This window comes from Trachurus trachurus (genome assembly GCF_905171665.1).
Source record: "Trachurus trachurus genome assembly, chromosome: 3".
In the NCBI taxonomy this organism is placed as follows: Eukaryota; Metazoa; Chordata; class Actinopteri; order Carangiformes; family Carangidae; genus Trachurus; species Trachurus trachurus.
This window is the reverse complement of record NC_139893.1, coordinates 29,900,592-29,922,720: the sequence shown is the minus strand read 5'-3', so window position 1 is coordinate 29,922,720 and position 22,129 is coordinate 29,900,592. Positions and strand designations below refer to the sequence as shown.

General features: G+C 46.2%; 1 protein-coding gene across 1 annotated transcript; it reads left to right on the top strand.

The window, feature by feature from the left end:
• Positions 1–189: 189 nt before the first annotated feature.
• Positions 190–22,107, top strand: tp53bp1 (tumor protein p53 binding protein, 1; the record flags this gene model as incomplete). The annotated part of the gene is made up of 28 exons (XM_083992610.1): positions 190–599; positions 1,653–1,740; positions 1,835–1,919; positions 2,010–2,077; positions 2,197–2,304; positions 4,300–4,360; positions 4,452–4,621; positions 4,975–5,101; positions 5,220–5,314; positions 5,404–5,591; positions 6,667–7,798; positions 8,877–8,993; positions 9,065–9,259; positions 9,379–9,445; positions 11,666–11,755; positions 13,354–13,636; positions 14,284–14,352; positions 14,443–14,595; positions 14,689–14,906; positions 15,219–15,398; positions 16,198–16,595; positions 16,836–17,027; positions 18,442–18,624; positions 19,323–19,511; positions 19,615–19,709; positions 20,233–20,429; positions 21,695–21,831; positions 21,923–22,107. Exons 1-28 carry the CDS (start codon positions 420–422, stop codon positions 22,105–22,107), a joined length of 5,250 nt encoding a protein of 1,749 aa, XP_083848736.1. The 5' UTR covers positions 190–419.
• Positions 22,108–22,129: the final 22 nt, after the last annotated feature.

The window sequence follows — 22,129 nt, the reverse complement described above, 5'->3', positions numbered from 1 at the left end:
CGCGAGACGCCATCACCTCACATGGACCAATGAAATCGCTTCTGGCAAGTTTTGCCGCGAGAAGCGGATCCGAGCTAAAGAGCGAGTGTTTATTTTTCTAAAAACTGCTACAAAAGACGTGAATGAATAACTGTGTGAATCAAAACTGTGGTAGCGCACCGGTTTCCCGGTGAAGTGTCACAGCTGGCGGTGTGTGCCGAGGTTTCTGCGGGCTGCGACTCGTAGCGAGAGCAGCGACTCTCCCTTGTTGTGGGGCGGAGCGCCGCCGCTAGCCTCCTGCAGCTAACGGCGGCTAACACTGGGCAGTGGTCGGTAACAATGTCCAGCTCCCCTCCCTCTCGTGTACCTGGCTCCGTTGTCTCGCCGCTGCTCCTCGGATAGTTAACCACAGCCCCGCTCGTCGTCCGCAGCTCGACCTCATGGATCCCAGTGGAAGCGAACTGGACTCCAGCCTGCCTCAGCCCGACAACCCGTGTCTGATCGTGGAGGACTCGCAGCCGGACAGCGTCGCTCTGGAGGACGACCCCGAGAGCAGCTACCGAGCTTTGTTGGCCCGCCGCCTGTCCAGCCTGCAGCCCACCGCCCGCAGCCCCGTCCTGGTGAGCTGCACACCGACCACCAACCTCCACCCTCCACCACTTTGTGTTCACACTTTATGCTTTTGTGACTATATGATCCATCCGTGTCACGGTAGGAAAAACAGATGTAGGTTAGTGGGCAGCAGGGGTTAAATACTTGGCCACGACAACACAACACACTGGTGCACGTGAAAGTCCTGCAGCCAAAAAAGACTTCGATTGAAGAGTACATCAGTTTCTGAAAGAAACACTTAAATTAACAAATGCAAAGCAGAAAAGTTTGTGAGTACTATGTTATTTCATAATATATATTCAGATTGTAGATATCTGAATTGTACATTTTAATGAGTATTTTTTACAATTTTACCCATTTTTTTCTAGTTAAAATTGTCCACATCTAAGCAAGTAGCCTACTTGAGTAAATGTACTTTGTTACATTTAACCAATACCTAGTTGTTGATACATACCTTAACAAAGCTACTTTAGCTTTTTTAAATGTTATTTTTAAAACATTTTAAACCACATCTTGCACTCAGCTGATCCAGCGATGACCCTGTCCCTCCATCCTAGACAAATACAGCCAACTACTATTTATAGGCCACACTGCAGTGACTGGACGAAAGGCAGGACACACTCTTGACAGGCTCCTTTAACAGATCAGACAGGCGACTATTAACACTCAAATTTAGATGTATGGACACTTCCCCATATCTCTGTTATATTACACTGATCATACTTGCCTGATACATGAGTGAGGGGAGGGGTGGAGCTCTGATGGTATCTTGGAAAACTATGCAACCTCCAAACTGAGAGCCAATGGCCATCTTGCTGTGCTGTGAGGTGTCAGTGTTGCTCCCAGATGGTCAGATCTCAGTGAGTTAGTTATAAGGATCTCTGAGATTGTTGTCTGAGAGTGTGTCCTTTTCCCTTTTAGGGTCACAGGTGCAATTCATTTGTCCTTCCATCTCGTATCTAAGTAACACTGTTCAAACTAATGTGATGTGTCTTATGTTGGACAGTCTCTTGCTGTGGGAAATAGCTTTTTTTTTTTTTTTTTTTTTTTCTCGTTCACAGGAGCTGATATCCTCACCACTAGGAAGCAGATGCTCTCAGACTGACAGCCAATCAGAGAGCTCCCAGAGTAACAACCTGGCTGAACCCGGTCAGTGCTTTTCCAACAGCACAGATAGAAATGGCTCATTCATCATCAACACTATTTCACTCAGTCACACAACACATGTGTTTTCTTCACTCAGGGATTCCCACAGCAGCCAACCCCAGTTCAGATTTCCAGGAGGAGAGTCAGCTTCTGGACATCTGTCCTCCTGCAAACAAGAAGAAGTATGTGACTTTTCTCGCAGAGTGAGGCTGCTCAGGTTCAGAGAGGCGTCGAAGAAGTGTTTTCACTCTGGTTCCTTCCTGTTGTTTCAGGTGTGCACCAGACGACGCTGACATGGACTCCAGAGCTGATTCTACCACGCACTGCGCTCAGTCTGAGGGTAGGAGATCGTCTTCTCACATACTGAGGATGAATAACATCCGACATAGAGCAGTTAAATAATTAGCTGTCGCCACATGTGCTCCTACTCATGACAACCTCTGTATGTCTGTGTTTCAGAGGGAACCTCTCAGTTTGGTTTTCTTGAGCTCTCACAGAGTCAGGATCTGCGAGGTGAAGAGGTGAACAGTCAGGAGGAAGATGTCAGCGAGAGGTGCACCAAGTCAGGTACTTTTTTAAAGACTTTTATTTGTATATTATGTGTGTGTTTTTCATTTGAAGTGATAGAAAGAAGATGGGCTGCACATTTCAGATGATATAAACATTTATGGGGTTGCATTTGAAATAGTCAGGATTTAAAGGGATAGTTCAACATTTTGGCAAATTGGCCCATTGCCATAATCTCTATTAGTTTTAGGAGTAGGTTCGTTACCTTTAATTGTCGGTGCAAGCTATTTTTAGAACGGCGGAGCAGAGCCGCGAGCTGCTCAGAGCTACACTACGGAGGCTAAAGGAATTTCTTGGTTTCCCTCATCAAACTCAATACACAATCCAACAACTCCAAAACGCTCTCGTGGACAAATTGTGACCTGCACATTCATCACGTTGCGAGATAATAACAGAACGTTACGAGACAGAGTCGTTTTCGTAGGTACATTCATGCAAAACTGCTGATGCGCGTTTCCGTCGGGGGCAGTTTTTCAGCAAGCAGTCTCAGCATTTGCCTTGAAAACAACTCTGTCTCGTAACGTTCCGTTATTATCTCATAGCGTGGTGAGCCTTCGTAGCGTAGCTCTGAGGAGCTCGCGGCTCTGCTCCGCCGTTCTAAAAACAGCTTGCACCGACAATTAAAGGTAACGAACCTACTGCTATGACTATAGGGATTATGGTAATAGCCCAATTTGCCAAAATGTTGAACTATCCCTTTAAGGGAAATTGTCTAAGTGAATGAAGACACTAAAACATGGAGACGCTACCAACCATATAGTCTACTTGCCAGCCCATAGGGCCCCATTGTGAACCCGGAAATGTTGAGTACCCCAAAGTTTTATGTTAGAAATAGATAGTATGGGTCCCCAGTATTCAGAAACTGCCGGATGCTAACTTATATATATTGGGCAATTAGCACAATTGACATAATTAGCATAAATTTGCATATTTTGCCTATATGGGCAATATTTCAACAAAATTGACTTGGCTGATCTGGGCAATATTGGAGTGGTTTTAGGGGTTATTGATGATGCTTAATCCATTTCTGACATTTTCAAAATTCAAAATGGCTGTCTAAACGACCAGTGACCAGATTTTAACCGCCAGTGGGCCGATTTTGATGGATTTCAATATGGTAACTTCCGGTTTAGACAGCCATTTTGAATTTTGAAAATGTCAGAAATGGATTCAGCATCATCAATAACCCCTAAAACCACTCCAATATTGCCCAGATCAGCCAAGTTAATTTTGTTGAAATATTGCCCATATAGGCAAAATATGCTAATTTATGCTAATTATGTCAATTGTGCTAATTGCCCAATATATATAAGTTAGCATCCGGCAGTTTCTGAATACTGGGGACCCATACTATATATTTCTAACATAAAACTTTGGGGTACTCAACATTTCCGGGTACTCATTGTTGGCAAGTAGACTAATACAGGACCCAAGTGTTTACAAGCACTATGACCCTCACAGCTGCCAGATCTCAGCTAAATGAGAGATTTTAGACAGCGCTCTCTACCATCACATCATTATGAAAGCACTCGATAAAAGAACATCTTCCGGAGGAATAGTGGTGTCCATCCCCTCAGTAGAGTTCAAAAGACTTAGAACATCAATGACAAGAGCACTGAAGATGTTTACTAAGACGCTTGTTATATTTTCTCCTGTATTTGTCACCCTCCCAGTGCACCTTGGTCTCATTTTCACTCTCGCTCTGTTGGCGTCTGATGACTGTTTCATCAGCTCATAATGCATAAATGAAGTATAAACAGGATTAAAACATCCCCCGGCACAGCAGCAAAGTCCTGCCTGCTCCCTGGGAATCAGTCAGGCCTTAACCTGTGTCTTGTACTGTGATGCTGCTAGTAAAGTGAAAACATAACACTGTGTGGTGTGGGGAGTGTAAATCCCAAAAGATGCAGCGCGACAGGGTGTCACCGATGATTATCCGGTACCTGATCAGGGTGTTCATACCGACTCCTTCCTCAGAGTCTAATCGCTTTTCAGCAGCAGCAGAGCAGAACATCAGCTCCAGGTCTTCAGCGAGTCAGGACAACAAGCCTGTGAGGTACTACTCAGTGTGCTTCATTTAATTCTACATTAATTGAAAACGCACAAGCGCATCTGGTTTGAAGTCACTTCTTTCCCCCCTTCTGCAGATCTGAGGTCAGCTCCAGCAGCTCCTCAGACTCCCCGGCTCAGTCGGGCCGGCAGCTGAGTGTCCAGGCGCTGCTGCACTCACAGGGCTTCCAGGCTGCTGGGAAGCAGGACCAGCAGGACTGTGAGATCCTGTCCTCACAGGAGGACCTGTTTGATGCTGACAAGACAGGTACGTTAACACGCATGATGGATCACAGAGGTGTTCATCTACCCTCTACTGAATATAAGGTTGTTTCATTGTGCTGTAAAAATCAGCTTACTTGAGATAAACAATTCTCCTGACGTGCTTTTATTGTGTGAATAATTTGATTTGAAACGCTCACTGACCTGTTGTTGCTAAGCTCCTAAGAGAGGAGACATAAAACTATGTGAGAGATGGTTTTAACTTCTTATGGATCACCACTTCAAATAAATAAGGAAAAGTTGAACAACAAGTGTTGTCAGTCCAGTTGTTTACATGCAGCCAGGGGTTTATTGCACCATTGAAACTTAAGTCATGTGTCTCCTCTGTGTTGCTCTCAGCTGCTGCAGTAGACAGCACAGTGTCTGAGCCAGAGCAGCAGGGTCACCCCACATCGACCCCGGCCCACACCCTGCGGCTGCTGCATCTCTCTGGACAGGGAACACTGGTGCAGGAGAGTCTGTCCCAGTAAGTCACATAAACGCTCAAACTGTATGTTTGGTCCACACATCTGCCCATTCAACATGTAGCCAAGTCAGAAACACGATTTCCACTCAATTCCTTTTTCTTTTCTATTTTAACCCAGGAGCTCCGTGGATTATGTTGCCCCCACCCCGGACAACTTCACCCACACTCCTCTAATCGTCCCGAGCTCGCCGACCGCAGCAGAGAATGAACACGGTAAACAACTAAACACACACAAACGACTGAGATTCAGTTGGAGAGCGAGTCTGCTGGAGAGTTGAGCTAAACGCTGTTTTTTCTGTCAGGTGCTGATGAACCGATGGACACTTCATTGCCCCCAGAAGATCGAGCAGGAGAGAAGGAGGAACAGCCAATGGAAACGGAGGTTGCCTCCAAGCCACACCCATCTGCCTCTACGCCTGTATCCCAGAATTCCCCTGGTTTTGTGTTGGAGCGTAATCTCTCTGTACCCTCCCAGCCAGATTTCTCTCATGTGAGTGCTTCCTTTTCTTTACTTCACTTAGAGTCTCCATTTATTTATTAATTGTCATAATTGATTTTCCTTGTTGATAGTTTGCTGAGTGTTTGGCATTTACTTTATAAACGACTTTTTTTTTTTTGATCGATTGGATATTGTCATCAGCTTTGATAATTTAGAAATATTTAGAGTCATTTATAAAAGAAAAGTGCAGCATGTTCACTGGATACAGCTTCTCAAAATATGAGAATTGGCACAAGATCTAACCAGTTCTAAAAATCAATAGCTAATATATCAATCATAAAAATGATATTTATAAAAATGATATTTATGGTAGTTGCATTCAGATCTGCATAATGGTAACAAATAATGATAAAACTCAGGTTACAAAGTACTTTTGCAACAGCATCAAATACACAATACACTTGGGCCAGAATAAAAAGGCTGCTACATTTAGTCCATAGTTAACTAATGCAAACAGCTAGCCTGCTGACCGTAGCAGAGACTGTAGTCCTTGTTCTGCGTGAGCTGGTTCTCCACCTGAGCAGAATAAGAAGAAGAACCACCGCCACCAGCTGCAGCGCAAGACGCTGGAGTCACAGTCAATCTCAGCGAGGGCCACTCAACTTTTAAATCGAAGCCCTTGCATATAACACTTAATAAAAAATACCAGCTCTGTCCAAATTAATTCACCATGTGAACTAAGTAGAAAGTGAGATTGAGAGGTTATGAGTGAGAGGTTATGACACGTTAAAGCCGAATGCACACAGCAGAGCAGCTGTGAGCGGGCAAACATTTGAAGGAAGCATCAAAGTGGTGGAACGCGACATGTGGATCAGCTTCCTGTCCGGACTTTCAGAATAAAATCAGAGTAGAGACAGGATGTGGATATTTCTGATTTGGGCTTTAGTTTGATGAGATGCTTTGTTTCCAGGCAACCATATGCACTATTAATAATGTGATGACAAGTTAATCTAAATCTGTGAGGATTGTGATTCTGCTTAAAAAAAACGTTGTGATGATCTTTTGGCCACGTGGTTGCAGCTCTAGTCTATAATAGTCCTGATGTTGTTTTTTTTCTGTTTCTCAGGACGTGTTCGTCCCAACGCAGAGCCTGGAGGCTCCACAGCAGTCGGACAAGAAGTCGCCTCGTGTGACAGAGTCTCAACATCTGGAGTCGGCTTCTTTCAGTTTGCCTTTGCAGCTCTCTGTGAACACAGAGAGCAGCTGTCCAGCCAAGCAGACCTCCGAACAGATCGAAGAGGACAGCCAGGCTACGCAGATAGAAGAGTTGGAAGAGCCGCCCGGCGTTGACACCAGTGACTCTGTGGTTTCCCGCTGCGATCAGAGTAGCCAGAGCAACGGCGGCGCCTCAGAATCACAAACCACCAACAGTTTGAAAGCTTCCACCTCTGCTGAGTCACTCAAGCAACACAGCGAATGTGCCAGGACAGAACAGGCCAATCTGTCGCAGAGGTCCGACGTGCACAAACAGACGGCAGCTTCTCCGAATGTACAAAATGTGAATGTAAAGGACAGAGAGGTGAGCTCTGCTGACGCCGTGTCTTGCTCTCAGCCGAAGCTCGACTCCTCTGATCTGACTGTGAACAGCTGTGTGCAGGAGACGCCCTCGGACACTACGCCATGCACCCTGCCCTCACAGTCCATCATCTCCCAGACACCGGCTGTAGATGTGGTCAAAGCCTCTGTGGAAGTAAGTGGAGGAAAGAGCCAGTCTGTGGATTCACAGCAGTGCGGGACGGTTGGTAACAGCCAGACGGACAGAGACGTGATGGACGAGTGTGAGCAGGGCGACGCAGAAGAGGAGGAGGAGGAGGAGGAGGTGGTGATGGAGGAGGAGAGTGCAGGGGGAGGCGGGGCTTCAGGAATGGCTCTGGCACTCTCCCAGAGCCAGCTGTTGACTCCTGAGCCGATGGAGGAGGACGATGAAGACGGGGGAGCGGATGGAGACAGCGTTGTCGTGGTGACGGACAGCGAGAGAGACTCCCAGGTTCTGAAGAAAGACGGGACGCCACAGCCCAAGACAAACAGCTCCCAGCCAGTCAGAGACAATGTCTCTGCTTCCACTAATGGCCACGAGTCTCAGGCGAAGGCGAAGGCGAAGGAGGCGAACGTGGCTCCTGATAGGTTCTCCCAGACCGAGAGGGCGGGGCCTGAGCCTGACGGGATCAAAGACAAGAGCCTCAGTGACAGCTCTGGAGGTAAGATGACTGGCAGGTACTCGGGTAAAAGTAGTGGTTCCCAAATCAGGGGTCAAGAGATGGGGTCTGTCAAACACAACAGGTCAAAGTTCATAAGGACATAATGTTTATTTTCACCTTCACTTTCCTGTCTAAATAATTAACTAATTATTAGTTATTCACTGAAAATGGACTGATCTCCTCATGCTCCTGTCTCTTGTCTCTTGTCGTCTTCTTAGTGCTGCTGCTGTGTTTCTCATATCCAGTCTGCATTTGTTTAATTATTAGTAGGGTATTGATCGATTTCTCCATTATTGCTTCCCCGTCTGCCTGCGGAGTCGACCAGTACAAACACACACAGCACCACTCTGCTGTTGAAACCCACATTGTGGTGGAAAGTGTAACTGCAGCTTGAATGACAGAAATGAAAAAGACTTTCTTTCACAGTCTCTCTCTCTTCACGACACAGAATCGATTATCTCCTCTACATGTTGCTGTTTTCTCACAAATTAGGAATTAAACAGCAGGATTTCTTCTCTGCACTTGGTTGTAAAACAGTCGGTGCTCTGTGAGCGAATCAAAGGACTCGTTATATCAGGAGCTGGAAAAACATTATCGCCGTTGAAGGTGTACAGAAATGGCCGTTTGTCCTGTTTGTCGCGCCGAGTTGTCACGAGTTGCCGCACGAGTTTAAACGAGTAAGGAAAACGAATTTGATTGGTTGTTATAGAGCGGGCGGGATATTCAAAGCTTGGGGTGAGACCAACCTCGGTGTGTGTGTGTGTTGTCTCAGACGTTTGATTGACGGATGACGGATCCAATATCAGTTGCTGGTGAATCGTGAGCAGGCTGACGTATAATCCGTGCGCCTGCATTATCCAATGTGGAAAAAAAATACCACACTTTCATCCTGGATTTAATCAGAAATAGAATTTTGCACAAAGTTTGCCCTACACCGTCTGATAGATGAGTTATTACACTAATGTTATGACCAAGAGTGGAATCAAATTCAATTTTCTTTTCTGTACAGCTTTAATTATCATCTTTAATGGAAACAATACACAGAAACTGATTGAACAATGGGGTTTTTCTACCACAGAAATTTCCTTCCACTTCACGCTTCCTAAAGAAGGAGAGCTGATTGGTCCCGCTGTTGGTGCCACGCCCCCTCTGATCAGCCAGCTGAAGCAGACGCTGAGACACAGCACTCCCATCGGTGAGTTCACATTTCTCTACCTGATGCCAAGCAGCGTAACGTGACTTGTTAAAGTTTTTCTTTTCCCCCAGAGATCACTTCCTTTTCTGAGAAGTCGGACATGGGGGGCGATGTCTCTGCCGACGCGGCGATGGCCATGGCCAGTGACATTGTGTCCGGAGAGAGCGGAGAGGACACGACAGAGAAGGAGGACGGGAAGCTGAGTTTGAGGATGAAGCTGGTGACGCCGGTGGAAGAGGGCAACTCGGAGCGCTTCAGCCTTCAGAGTAAGAACTTTGCGTCCAACCTAGAGCAGCGTGAATCCTCTTGGTACTGATGGGACGGTAGCCATGGAGATGCCGTATGCTCTTGTCACCCCTCTAAGTAATACATTTCTTTCCACCAGAGCCAACGCTGCCAGAGGAGGATGGATCTGTCGTCAAGGTTACCGCTGTTTCTAAGGCTGTAACCAGGTAACTTTCCACTCTCTCTCTATTAACTGAACTCCTTCGCAACTGAGTTGCTTCTTCTCCTTTGAGTCGCTGGAGAAAGAAGCAGCTGAAGGTCGTTGTGCAGCTCAGTTCTTCAGCCTCCAACGCGCCTCACGCTGATGGTTGTTATAAAAGGTCTCTGACCAGCCCACAGCCTCGCTCAGCAGCGCTCACAACCATGAAAAATGAGGTCCAGCTGATGTGTCTGTGGCTCAGGAGATGAGATGGTTATTTGTGTTTTCATCCCAGATAGCAGTTATTTTGTTTTTGGTGGTCCATGGTGGGGCTGGGCAATTAACTGAAAATATACTGAAACTAGGGATGGGCATGATTAATCGATGATCGATTATTGATCGTTAAGAATTTTATCGATCACGGAAAATTTTATTGATTTATTATAAGGGATCATGTAGAGGGCAGAGGTTGTCATGGAGAAATAAACCACGGGTTTATTTTTTCATAACAACCAATAAACTCCATGTAAGTATTATTATACAGGCCTGTTATTATTATTACATGGTTTAAGAGTGGAATAATTCATTAAATATGACGGCGCGCTTGTGTCGCGGACATGAGCTGTGACTCCGCGGCTCCGCCCGCTCTGATCAGCAGGTTTGGTTTTCAGCAGCGGTGTGGAAGGAGCCTCCACTCTCTCTGTAAGTTACAAGCTACAAGTCATTTATCTAACATCACAATTAGTCCGAAGCTGTTTAACGACGGTTAAAATGAAACTTAAGGTAAATATCCTGCATAGTTTGTTTTTCTTTTCTGTGCCGCGCTGATCAGAGCGCCGCTCCGCCGTGTGTTGGCCACAGAAATAATAATAAAACACACGCTTTCACATTTTGAAAGTGCTTGTGATTTTTTTTGTACAAGTGCAGCCAAACACGAGGCTGAAGAGAGAGGGACAGCAGAGCTGCTCTGACAGCTCAGCTGCAGGTGAGCCAGGCAGCGCAACGGTGCTTTTTTTTTTTTTTTTTTTTTACCTAAATGATGCCGGCACCGGCACCGTCCCCACAGGTGAAGCACAAGCACACAGACGTCCGTGTACGTTGTTGTCCGACCTTCTTCCTTCATGGGGACTGCCCTGGATTACTGGCACACGCCATAGCCGCACGCATTTTGTTTTTAATTATGGATATTAATATTAATATTAATATTAATCGATAATTGATCGTTAATTTTCCCGAAGATCGATCAAAAAGATTTCTTCAAATGCCCATCCCTAACTGAAACCCACATTTAAACCCTCTAACCAACACAAGTTATTTTGTTTTTTTTCCCTGTACTGTCCCCTTAGAAAAAAACAAAAACAAAACAAACAGCCAATGATAATTAGAGCTGCGCCAAGCTGAACCAATCATGTGGCTGGAATAGAGCCACTCCAGGTTAGGCTAACGCACACAGCACAAGACTGTGCTGCAGTTCACCCCCAATCAGTCAGGCTTTATTTCTGTGTGTCATTTTCTCTCAATTTGTTTTGTCCTCCTATTTTTGGCTGGACAGCGCTGTGATCTCAAATGTCCCTTGCAGTCATGTGAAATGCAGGGAAGAGGAAGAGCACTTCTGATATCACTGAGCCTATTACAGGAAACACACTACTTTAATTCCATGTGCCATTATTACTAAAGGAAGCAGAGGAAGAACTAAACTAAAGACGCAGAGAGCAGGGGAGAGAGGGAAGTGGTTGGTCACTATCAAACTCTCCATATCACACTGAAGAAGAAATGAAGACTAAACTATTGTCAAAAACTAAAGGATGTGAGAGAGATTAGGAGAGACAGTCTGTCTGTCCTAACTTTCTCTCTGACTGATCGTGTTATAAGTGAAAGCAGCTCAAGTCACAGCGCAGTCTGGCTTTGTAATATGTGATTTTATCAGATGATGTCACTGTTATCAAATCAGGATTTTAATTTAGGGATTGAAGACAAGTACTTTGTTTCGACCTGGTCTTGTTAAAGTAGGCACAACTAGGCAAGGCAATTTTATTTGTATAGCCTGTTTTTTACAAAGAGTTTGTCTCAAAGGGCTTCACATAGCATCATAACAACATCCTCTGCCCTTAGACACTTAGCTCATTATGCTGCTAAACGTTTTGGACCACATTAGCTGCAGGTTAATTTCTCCTCAGACTCTGGTCAGCTGTCAGAGCCCTGGTACAGGAGTGAAGTGTAACAGCGCTCATGTTTGATGTCTCAGCAGCCCGTCGGTGTTCAGTCGAGTCAGACAGGTGCACAGGCAGCAGGAGGCAGAGGAGGACGGCCAGCCTGCGGGCAACTCCACACCTGTCAGGTGAGCACATTTCACTTCTGTCACGTTGTACAGGAGCGCTGCTACACAGTGTCATATGAGATGTGATGTGATTGTGTCACTTCCTGTCCCTGTTTCCAAGCAGCATCTCGACAAAGTCTCAGACTTGGGCAGAAACCCACTTTTTATCCAAACGATATCTGACCCCACAACACAGTGTGTGATGTGTGATGGACACAGAGGCACCAGAGGGAGCAGCCTGCCCTGTGCTCTCAGTGGTGCCGCCCCACTTTAGTTGCCTTTTTAACCCCCATGTGCAGCATTTAAAAAACTGTGATCTCACATTCACCAATTTAAAATGTGAAATTAATCACCAGGGTACAATTTATCTATCTGTGTGATTTGTTTCATGTAGTTTGTAAAGATTCATCCTGCAGCCTCACTTGTCCATTTGACCTGGGGGGTGGTATATGAATAGATTTCCCCTGTTGTAATGTATTTTAGTAGACAGAAATAGGTCTACTTGTGCTGCCACACTATGTGTGTGAGACCTACTTTTGGATTGTGGAGGTGGGACTGTTATTTTTTGCACCATGTGCGTATTCTCCTGAGACGTGTGGAGCAGGAAGGTGTCGTTTTGTCCTCACGCTTTGGCAAAGTGAAGTTGTCTCTCAAAAGTCTTCAGCATCCAGTTCACCTCTCTATCCACTCGTTTCTTGGTTAAACAGACAAGAGAACTGTGCTTTGCTCCTGTCAGTCTAAATAGGAGACTGATGCTGATATACCACATAGGTTATATAGTAGGGCTGGGGGAAAACTGATGCAACTGATATTTTGCTCAGCACTCGGCATTGTTTCAGTTCACGGACGTCAAGTATCGATCTTTTATTGTATATATATGCAGATATAAATTGAAGTGTCTAGGTCTACAATACAAAAGTAGGTTCTCTGACTGTGTTGGTCAGTCTGTCTACTTTACAATCACATTATACAACAATGAATATTATTCAAGTGAGTTGAACAGACTGAGAACTTTCTCTTACTAGACAAAACAGATGTTGACAAAGTTTTCCCTTTCAGCAGTTGCAAAAAGGTGATAGATTACAATGTGCCGCAATATGTTAATGAAATCCTTAGGATATCACAAAATGTTTAAAATCACAATAATATCAGCTAGTGATATCGTACCGTGAGGCCTTTGGTGATTCCCATACCCCCATATTAACATTCATTAAGTCTCACGAGTTAAGAAACAGACTGTGAGCTTTGGTTTGACGTTGGTGTCAGAAGACAGAGGGTCATGTGGTTACCTCAGTGAAAGAGTTGACACCCTGTGCTCCATCATCAGCATCTGCTGGACATGAGCTGCTCTGACTTTCATCATTCAGAGTTTCATCAGATATAACATATTTATAGAGAGCTTAATTCTCTGCTACTAAGCAAATATCTTCAGCAATGTTGCAACATGCTGCCAGAAAAGTCACAACACATGTAAAGCCTAACCCCCACCTGTGGCCATTTGCTTCATGTCTCACTCCCCTGATACAAGAGAAACAGTAGATTCTAAATCCACTCTGTGTTTTTGTCATCAGCCACATGTCTCATAGCATCACCTCTGTATAATGTTATCGTCCCTTCAGGGGGGAGCTGTTTGCCTCGCCTCAGAGAAGCTCTCAGGCGTCATCTGAAGGACTCAATAGCCTCCCCAGCAGCCAATCAGAGCCCTCACAGCAGGAAAGGTCAAAAGCAGCGCAGCCGCTCTCACAGCCCGCAAATACTCCCGCCCCCACCGAGCCGCCTGAAGAGAGGAGAGGACCGGCTGTGGTCATAGAGCCGCCCACCGTCAACCGGACCGACAGCCGGCCGAGGGTGATGTCACAGCAGAGCTCTGACATCACGGTCACCTCCAGTCCGTCCAACAAGGTCTGTCACTCAGTCACAGCTGCTCTGCTCAGAGGATTGGCTGTTTTATTTAACACAGAAAAAACAGCTGATGAAAGTTTTCTTTACGTTTCTGTTAAAAATTTAATTTTAAAAATTAAAATTGAGTTTGGAAAACTGAAGTTTAAATCAATCAAATTACTAAATAAGTACAAAATGAATTAAACCAAGCTACACTCTGCTGCAACACATCTCATATAGGAGTTTGTTTAAAATTTAAGATATTAAAGAGACTGAAATCTGTTTGGTTGATGTTGAGTTTTGAAATGTTTTTCAATGTCTGCATATGACATGACTTGATTTTAACTTCACAGAGTTCATGAACGTAAAGCAACCTTTTTTTAATGTATTTCACTTGGCTTTCAGAGCTGCCATAGACGAAAGTTAATTTGACATGATAATGTTTCAGTTGATGAGAGTTGATGGTTTGTACATTTCGAAGATGTCACATCCCAGATGTTGAACAGCAGCTTCTGAGTTGAGTCTCTCTCAGGTGGTTTATTTAAAGTCCACAGACTCTGGAGTTGGTTTTCATCCATAATTTTACGTGCGTTGTGTAGAAACGAGACTTAATCCAGTTGCTGACATGAGGTGTAAAGCTGCTGATCACTCTGTCCTGTGTGCCTCAGCTCCGTCAGCGCTCAGTCTCGCAGCAGACCAGCTTCGACGCCCCGGGGCTGCGTATGCCAGCCGGCAGGGTATTGACATCCAGCCGAGCACGAGCAGAAGAAGTTCCAGCTTGTGTCCTTGTGTCTGTCCAGCTGACGCTCTTCTGTTCTCTCTGAAAGGGGGAACCAGAGTCTCCGTCCTTCAGAAGAACCGCGGGCCCCTCCCACTGCAGACACGTGCGCACCATCCAGGAGGTGCGGACCACCGTCACACGGATCATCACAGACGTGTATTACGAGGACGGCAAAGAGGTGGAGCGCAAAGTCACCGAGGTAACCACCGCACGCACGGTTCTGGTCTCTGTCTCTGACTGAGGTTGAGCTGAATCTCCGTGGCGTGACTGTGACTAACATGGGTGTTTCCAGGAGAGCGACGAGCCGGTGGTGGACTGCCACGTGGACAGCGACATCTCCCCGTGCCGCATGGGCAGCAGCTCCGTGACCTCTGGCGACCTGGCAGACATCAGCTCTCTGTCGTCCAAGGCCTCCAGCCTGCAGCACAGCTCTGGAGGAACCAGCAGCAGCGCGGGCCTCGTCCGGCCCGACTTCATCATCCCGTCCATCCGAGGCGCCCGGTCCATCAGGTACCGCCTCCGCCCGCCTCCGCCCACCTCCGCGCCGCCCGTCAAAGTTCTCCTCAGTCTGTCCGTACGGTCTCCTCTGCTTTTCCTGTCTCTGCTCGCTGCATGCCGACCTCTGTCCTCTCCTTCCTCTTCTTTGACTTTTTCTAACACGTAATCTCTCGGTGATTCACTGACCCCCCCGCCTGCTGCAGGTGCAGGTTGTTCCCAGGCACGAGTCTGGGGTACAAACCCCCTCGCTCGTTTCAGGAGCGACCCCAGATCAGTGCCTGTGCAACCTGACCGACTCTGTTCGTCCCCTCTGTGTGTCTGCAGTCCCAGGAGGGGAGGTGGGCATCAACAGAGGGGTCACAGGGGTCTCAGGGGTCACAGGGCAGGGTCAGTGATCGCAAAGGGCAGAGGCTACGGCACCCTGGGGTCCCGGGCCTTCGTCCCACTGAGTCCCCGAGGACGGGCTAGAAGGGGCCGACCTCCGTCTCGCTCCTCCCTGTCCAGGTGAGTCGTCACAGAGGTTCAAACCCCGACGATAACGCGTCAACCGCCCCGAACCAACACCACCTGCAGTTTCTATAGTAACACTTCACGTTTTCTTGTTTCACTAATCACCTTATATGTTTTCACTGCAACTAATAACTAATATTTTCACCATCGATCATTGAATCTGGTTTGATAGTTTCTGTTTATTGTGCTTTGTTCTCGTCATCTTTAGGTTCTTTACTTTGTCTGAACAACTTTACAAAACCAAACATATTCAGTTTACAGTGATAACAAAACAGAAGAGTGGCATGTTTCCACTTTCCAGAAGCTGGAACCAGGAAATATTTGGTACTGTTGTTGTTATAAATGATTTTCTAGTCAGTTTATCAATAAATCAGTTAGTTCCACAGTAATGTAAAAAAAAATGTAGAGTCAGTTATTCATGAAAGAAATAGTTTAATTAATGTTTTAATGCTGCTTTTGCAAATCCAATGTTAAATTGTCAGTATTTAGTGATCAGTGAAAAATCATCTTTAGATTCTTATTTTTATTGACTATTAAAATATGCATATTTTAATACTATACCTCTGGCATCCCTTCCATTCACATGTTGGACATAGATATAAATCACGTCTTGCATCACCTTTGACATGTCCAACAAAAAAAAGTTGCACTGAAATCTGATCTCTGAATTCTACTGAGCGCTGTTGAGAAGCCGATTGAGCCGATTGATCATAGACGAGACGTCACCTCTGTTTCCTCCATCTTTGCCACGAGTTGTAACTCGGTGTCTGATCGGAGCCTGTTTCTCTTCAAGGGGGGGCGGCGCCGGCTCAATGCAGAGACTCGCAGCTCATGGCCAGCTACAGTCCTCCTCTGAGGACGAGCCCTACACCCGCATGCTCCCCCCTCGCCTTCCCATCAACTCCACGGACGCGGAGCTGCCCAGCCACTCCGACTCCCTCAGGTCGTCCCCGGAGGAGGCCGGTCTCGCCGGCAGCAGCTTCGTGGGCCTGCGGGTGGTGGCCAAGTGGTCGTCCAACGGCTACTTCTACTCGGGCCGCATCATCAAAGACGCCGGGGAGGGCAGGTTCCGCCTGCGGTTCGACGACGGCTACGAGTGCGAAGTCGGGGGGAAGGACATCCTGCTGTGCGACCCCATCCCCCTGGAGACGGAGGTCACCGCCCTACTGGAGGACGAGTACTTCAGCATAGGTGAGTGGGAGGAACGGGGAGCGGAGGGTCCAGATTCAGGAGTGAGAACAACCCGCTGATGACTGATGACGTCACTGTGATGTTTTTAATCTGACGGTTTTGTTTTGAAAAAACTGAGGTTGTTTAAACCTGAATTTAGACATTCAACAGGAACATTCAGGGGGCGTGGGGGGTGGTGCTGCTGTACAGTTTGTACCACTGTGTCAGTGTGTGTGTGTGTGTGTGTGTGTGTGTGTGCAGGTGTTGTGAGGGGCCATAAAACGGAGGGCCAGGAGCTGTTCTACAGTGTGGAGCGGGACGGCCAGGGACAGTGGTACAACAGGACCTCAGTCATCCTGTCTCTGGAGCAGGGCAACAAGCTGAGGGAGCAGCACAGCCTGGGCCCCTACGAGCCCTTCACCCCCCTGGCCAAGGCCTCCGACATCAGTCTGGGTGAGACACAGACACATCACTGACATTTGAAGACGCGTCATGTTGTTTCAGGTCACCATCATCTGACACGTTGAGGGAACTTCACGTTCGACACAAATGTTCCCTGTGACCAGAGACGCCAGAGAAACAAGTTTCATTTCAGATTATTTCCCTTGTTTGGGTCACGTTTGCTACTCACCTCCTCCCCGCCCCTTTAGGAGACCAGCAGCAGGTTTAAGTCTGTTTACAGATTATCACAAGTTAAATCATTTTTCAGGAGCTACAGATCTTAAAGCAGATATCAGCTTCACGGCCGTTTCGGCTAATGCTGCGTTCAAGGCAGGCTTTTGAAACCGTAAGTTACAGCTTCAAGTCACAACTACGACTTGGTAGCGTTCCAGGTAACCCGTAGCTCGTGTTTTTACCATCCTGTTGTCTGTGAAAGTTCCCTATAACGGCCACTCGTAACTTCCGACCCGTGAACTCGTACCAGATCGAACTGGTATGACTTCACAGGAAGGAAAAACACAAAGTACGAGTTTCTTTGAACGCACCATGAGTTAGCAGCCCCCGCCCTTGTCAGGCATCAATTGGTCCTCGTGCTACGTCACCACATTCACGCGCATCCCTTGGCTGCACACACAGCCCTTCATGCCGTTCTCTCTCCTCATTGGATAACACTTGTATCCCACAAGGAAAATTTTCTCCTCGGGTTACAGCAGAGCAGAGTGACGGAGAGACTCATGTTTAGGCTGAAATACTTCATGTAAGTGATTGCTGACGGAAAATAGGACTATTTAGGACTTATATTAACAAAAACATTCCACTGATATCTGCTTTAAGCCTGGCATCAATGGTTTTGGTTTCACTGCTGCAGACAACATTTTCTGGGCTCAGAGGTCTGAAGGGGTGAATACGTGAAACCATTCATTTTATGAAAATGAGGTCCAAAAGGAAGTGGATAAAAACAAGAGGCAAAGTCAGGCACAAATTCAAACTGTGCTGCACTGTTTGTTGGTAGTGGGCCACGCCCACTTAGAAGACAGGAAGTATAAACCTTTTCATATTAATGGCACTGCCTGAAAAGTGGCATCTCCTGAAGACAGGATCTTTTACAAATCAGTTTTTAGCTGAAACTCAAAACTTCACACAGAAATGACACATTTCATGCAAATGGTTCACATTTATTATTCTGAATAAGCAGGATGTGACCTGACCTGGTCTGAGGGGCGGGGCCAGACAACCAGAGGGAGGAGCCTGTAGTTTCACATTATTTTTGTTGCACCAGATGTCATTTGAATGTGTTTATCAGTGATAATGTGGATAAATGTTTACACGTTACAGAAATGTGGACACGTTTTACTATTGAACCCGAAACTTTTAGTCTGTTTACACGAGGGTACTGGGGTAACACGTGGTTGTTGGTTTTCCTCAGATAACCTGGTGGAGGGGAAGAGGAGGCGCAGAGTGACCCCTGGAGGTCAGAACACCCCCAACCGCAGCTCCTCCAGCAGCCCGCGCACCCCCGGCCCCTCCGGGAAGAGAAAGCTGATGCCGTCTGAGGACCACAGGACGCCGGCCAAGAGAGGCCGCAGGGGTGCAGGCGCCGCCAGAGCCGGTACAGAGACGGCATCACCACAGTAGTTTTAGATTTTAAATATGAACAGAGCTTGACCTCGTGGTTTTTAAAGTTTTTATTCGCCCTGTTGTTTGTAGGTGAAACAATGGATTTTTAACTGGATTTTTAGAAAACATTTTTTTTTTTTTTTTTTTAACTGTTTTTTTAATATCAAATGTCATGATAGGTTTTTACACTCTTTTTTTTTGCCTTGATTCAATTACAAGAAAATTAAAATCAGTGTGACATGATTTAAGATGTTTTATGTGGAATCAGTGATGTGTGATGTTTGTACTGAGACCTGTTGACCTCCATGTGACCCATGACCCCCCTCTGCTGCTGTTTGCCGCCTGCTGCTGAGACTGATGGGTAATTAATGTCGAGCATGGTGTTGGCCCACAGGTGGAGGGAAGCTGTGAGGTGTTTTCATGGGTGTTTTTGCTTTAAGAAGTCTCTCTTTTTGTGCACTTCAGTTTTATTGTTAAAAAGAAACAGGAAATACTAAACAAACAAACAGCAAAACCTTTAAAGTTTAAGTTTTGTTGTGCTTTGATCATCCACATGGTTTAATTAAGCTTTAAAAGAGAAAATAGGTTTTGACTGTAATTTGGATGAACTCATCCTTTAATTGATCTGTTTCCTATTGTTCCTGTCATCTATACCTTAATGTGTATGTGTGTGTGTGTGTCCATCCTCAGCTCAGCGCCCCGGTGTGTGTAACACCTCCGGGAGCGGCACAGATCTCCCCGGGCAGCCGTGCGACGTGGCGGAGACTCACGGCCCGCTGCCCCAGAACGCCTCTCTCTTCATGGGCTTCGCCTTCATGCTGACGACCTCTTCGGAGGTGGACCGCCTCACCAACAAGCTCACCTCCGAGGACGAGGACGGTGAGGCAGCCGGCGACTGTACTGCAGTGTGTCACAGTCTGTTACATTGTGTTGCAGCAGCGTGTGGCCCAAATGTGAACGTTGTCTCTTTCCCCCTCATCAGACTTCGTGGAGACAGGTCCTTACAACAAAGCTTACACAGAGTCCCAGCTGCTGGCAGGTGGAGGCTTCATCCTGCCTGACTACAATGAAGAACAGGTTGGTGCTCTGAGAGTTGCTACACAGACTGTAGAAATGGTTGAAAAGTACTACATGTGTAAATGAATGAATCATTTGTTCTTCTACTTGCTCGGTTTAGATTCCCCAGTATGCTTTCATTTCATTGCAGTAACATGTTTATTTTTATGTAACAAGAGCAAGTAAATGAGTTTCCATTTCTTCAAACCTGCTGAAAATCGTCAGTGTATATACAGTATGTGGTCAACATATTCTAGGTTCAACAGGAGTAACACTTTGTATTGGTTTAGAGCTCAAGAACCTTTTTCCACATCTGTCTGGTGTCTGTTTGTGGAGATGTCAAAAACAGAGTTCCCTTTTCTGCTTTAGTTTTAGCAAAAACAACGACACATACACAAGTACAACAGTGTTACACTGTGTCTTCTGATATTTGTTAGTAGGTTTATGATAATTTCAGCCACTGATGTGTTTATCATATGAATTACTCCCTACACACTGGTGATGCACACTTCATGTTCCTCCTCTTCTGCGTTTGTGTCCTCAGTGTAAGGCGGTGTACCAGAGCCTGCTGGTGGCGGACCAGCACTGCCGCACCAGGAAGTACCTGCTGTGTTTGGCCAGTGGCGTGCCGTGCGTGTCACATTTTTGGGTGCGAGACTGCTGCAAAGACAACAAGCTGCTCAACTACAGGAATTACCTGCTGCCTGCAGGCGTGGGGCCGGAAGAGGCCATTGTGGAGTGGTACGATGACGCTACACCTCACGTTGTTTTTCCACAGGGTGGATCCGTCCCCACTGTTTTACCTCTCATTACAATGAACGACCTGAGTCAGATCCATATTCTGAACAATCCATATTCAGAACAATTTTTAACCACTGTTTACCGCGCAATCTCATAAAAACCGAAGGAGTAACACATCTTGTTAATTTTAGGTGACACAACAACAACAAAAGAATTACTCTGTGTTAATAGATATAATATATAATATAATTGTACAGTGTTAAAGGGATAGTTCAACATTTTGGCAAACTGGCCCATTGCCATAATCGCTATAGTCAGTCACAGCAGTAGGTTCTTTACCTTTAATTGTTGGTGCAAGCTATTTTTAGAACGGTGGAGCAGAGCTGCTCAGAGATACGCTATGGAGGCTCATGGGATTTCTTGGTTTCCCTCATCAAACTCATCAAATACACAATCCAACTCCAAAACGCTCTCATGGACAAGTTGTGACCTGCACATTCACCACACTATGAGATAATAACGGAACGTTACGAGACAGAGTTGTTTTAGAGGTGAATTCATACAAAACCGCTGATGCACATTGCCTTTAGGGACAGTTTTTCAGCAAGTAGTCTCTGTATTTACCTCTAAAACAACTCTGTCTGGTAACTTTCTGTTATATCTCATAGCGTGGTGAATGTGCAGGTCACAACTTGTCCACGAGACACTTCAGAACCTGGACTCACTGAATATTTGATATTTTCTCATTATAGTTTTGCTTTAAAAAATGACTGAAATGATTCAGTTTTCTTTTTTATGAGGATCGACTAATGGCAAACAACACAGCTGTCCTGAGAGCTTCATCGCCTCTGAAAATAAATTGATAAATATGAACGTCACCCCTGCATTTCACCCTGCTGAGCTGGCAGTCAAACTGAGCCTGCAGGCTGCCGTAGGCGTTTTTGTGTTTATGTTTAAATTGGGAAACAAGCAGGTGCGCAACCTGACGCTTCAAAAAATGAACAAGCATTGGAGAGACATGAGGCTTCAACACAAGATTCACTGTGGCTTCTTTTCTCAAAGAGCAACACTCCCTAATGAGATCTGGATCAGGTGCTCCCAACAGAAAATGAAAATGAAACCTTTGTGTAGAGCATTGTATTGAGATTATTTTGTGTCATCACTCACATATGTAGTGTTGTGTGTAAGACCAGCATTCAAATAGCTGAAGATTCAGAAAATGAAGAATCAGAAATGTAAACGTGTCCCCCCCCCCCGCCTCTCAGGCACCCCCGCAGCAGCCCGTTCAAAGCCCTGCGGGTCCTACTGGTGTTTGAGAAGCCGGTGGAGCTCTGGGCCCAGCTGATCACTCTTGGCGGAGGTTTGTCCGTCCGACACTTCCAGGGAGACAAAGATGGCTCAGGTACAGAAACCTCGACGCAGCGCCCAGGTCTTCAGCACCGTCACTGGTCATGTTCACCCTGTAACTTTGTTGTGTTTCCCTCCGTCCGCAGACATTCCCACTGGCAAGTACGACGTTGTGGTGACAGACCATGCCTGTCCACCATTGGTAGAGAAAAGTGTGACATCACAGGAAGTCCCGCTGGTGTCTCCCGAGTGGCTCATCCAGAGCGTCATCAGTGGGGAGCGCCTGGATTTCCACAGCAAGCCTCAGTATCGCCACGACTACTCGTCTTAATCCGACTCCACGTGTGCAAAAT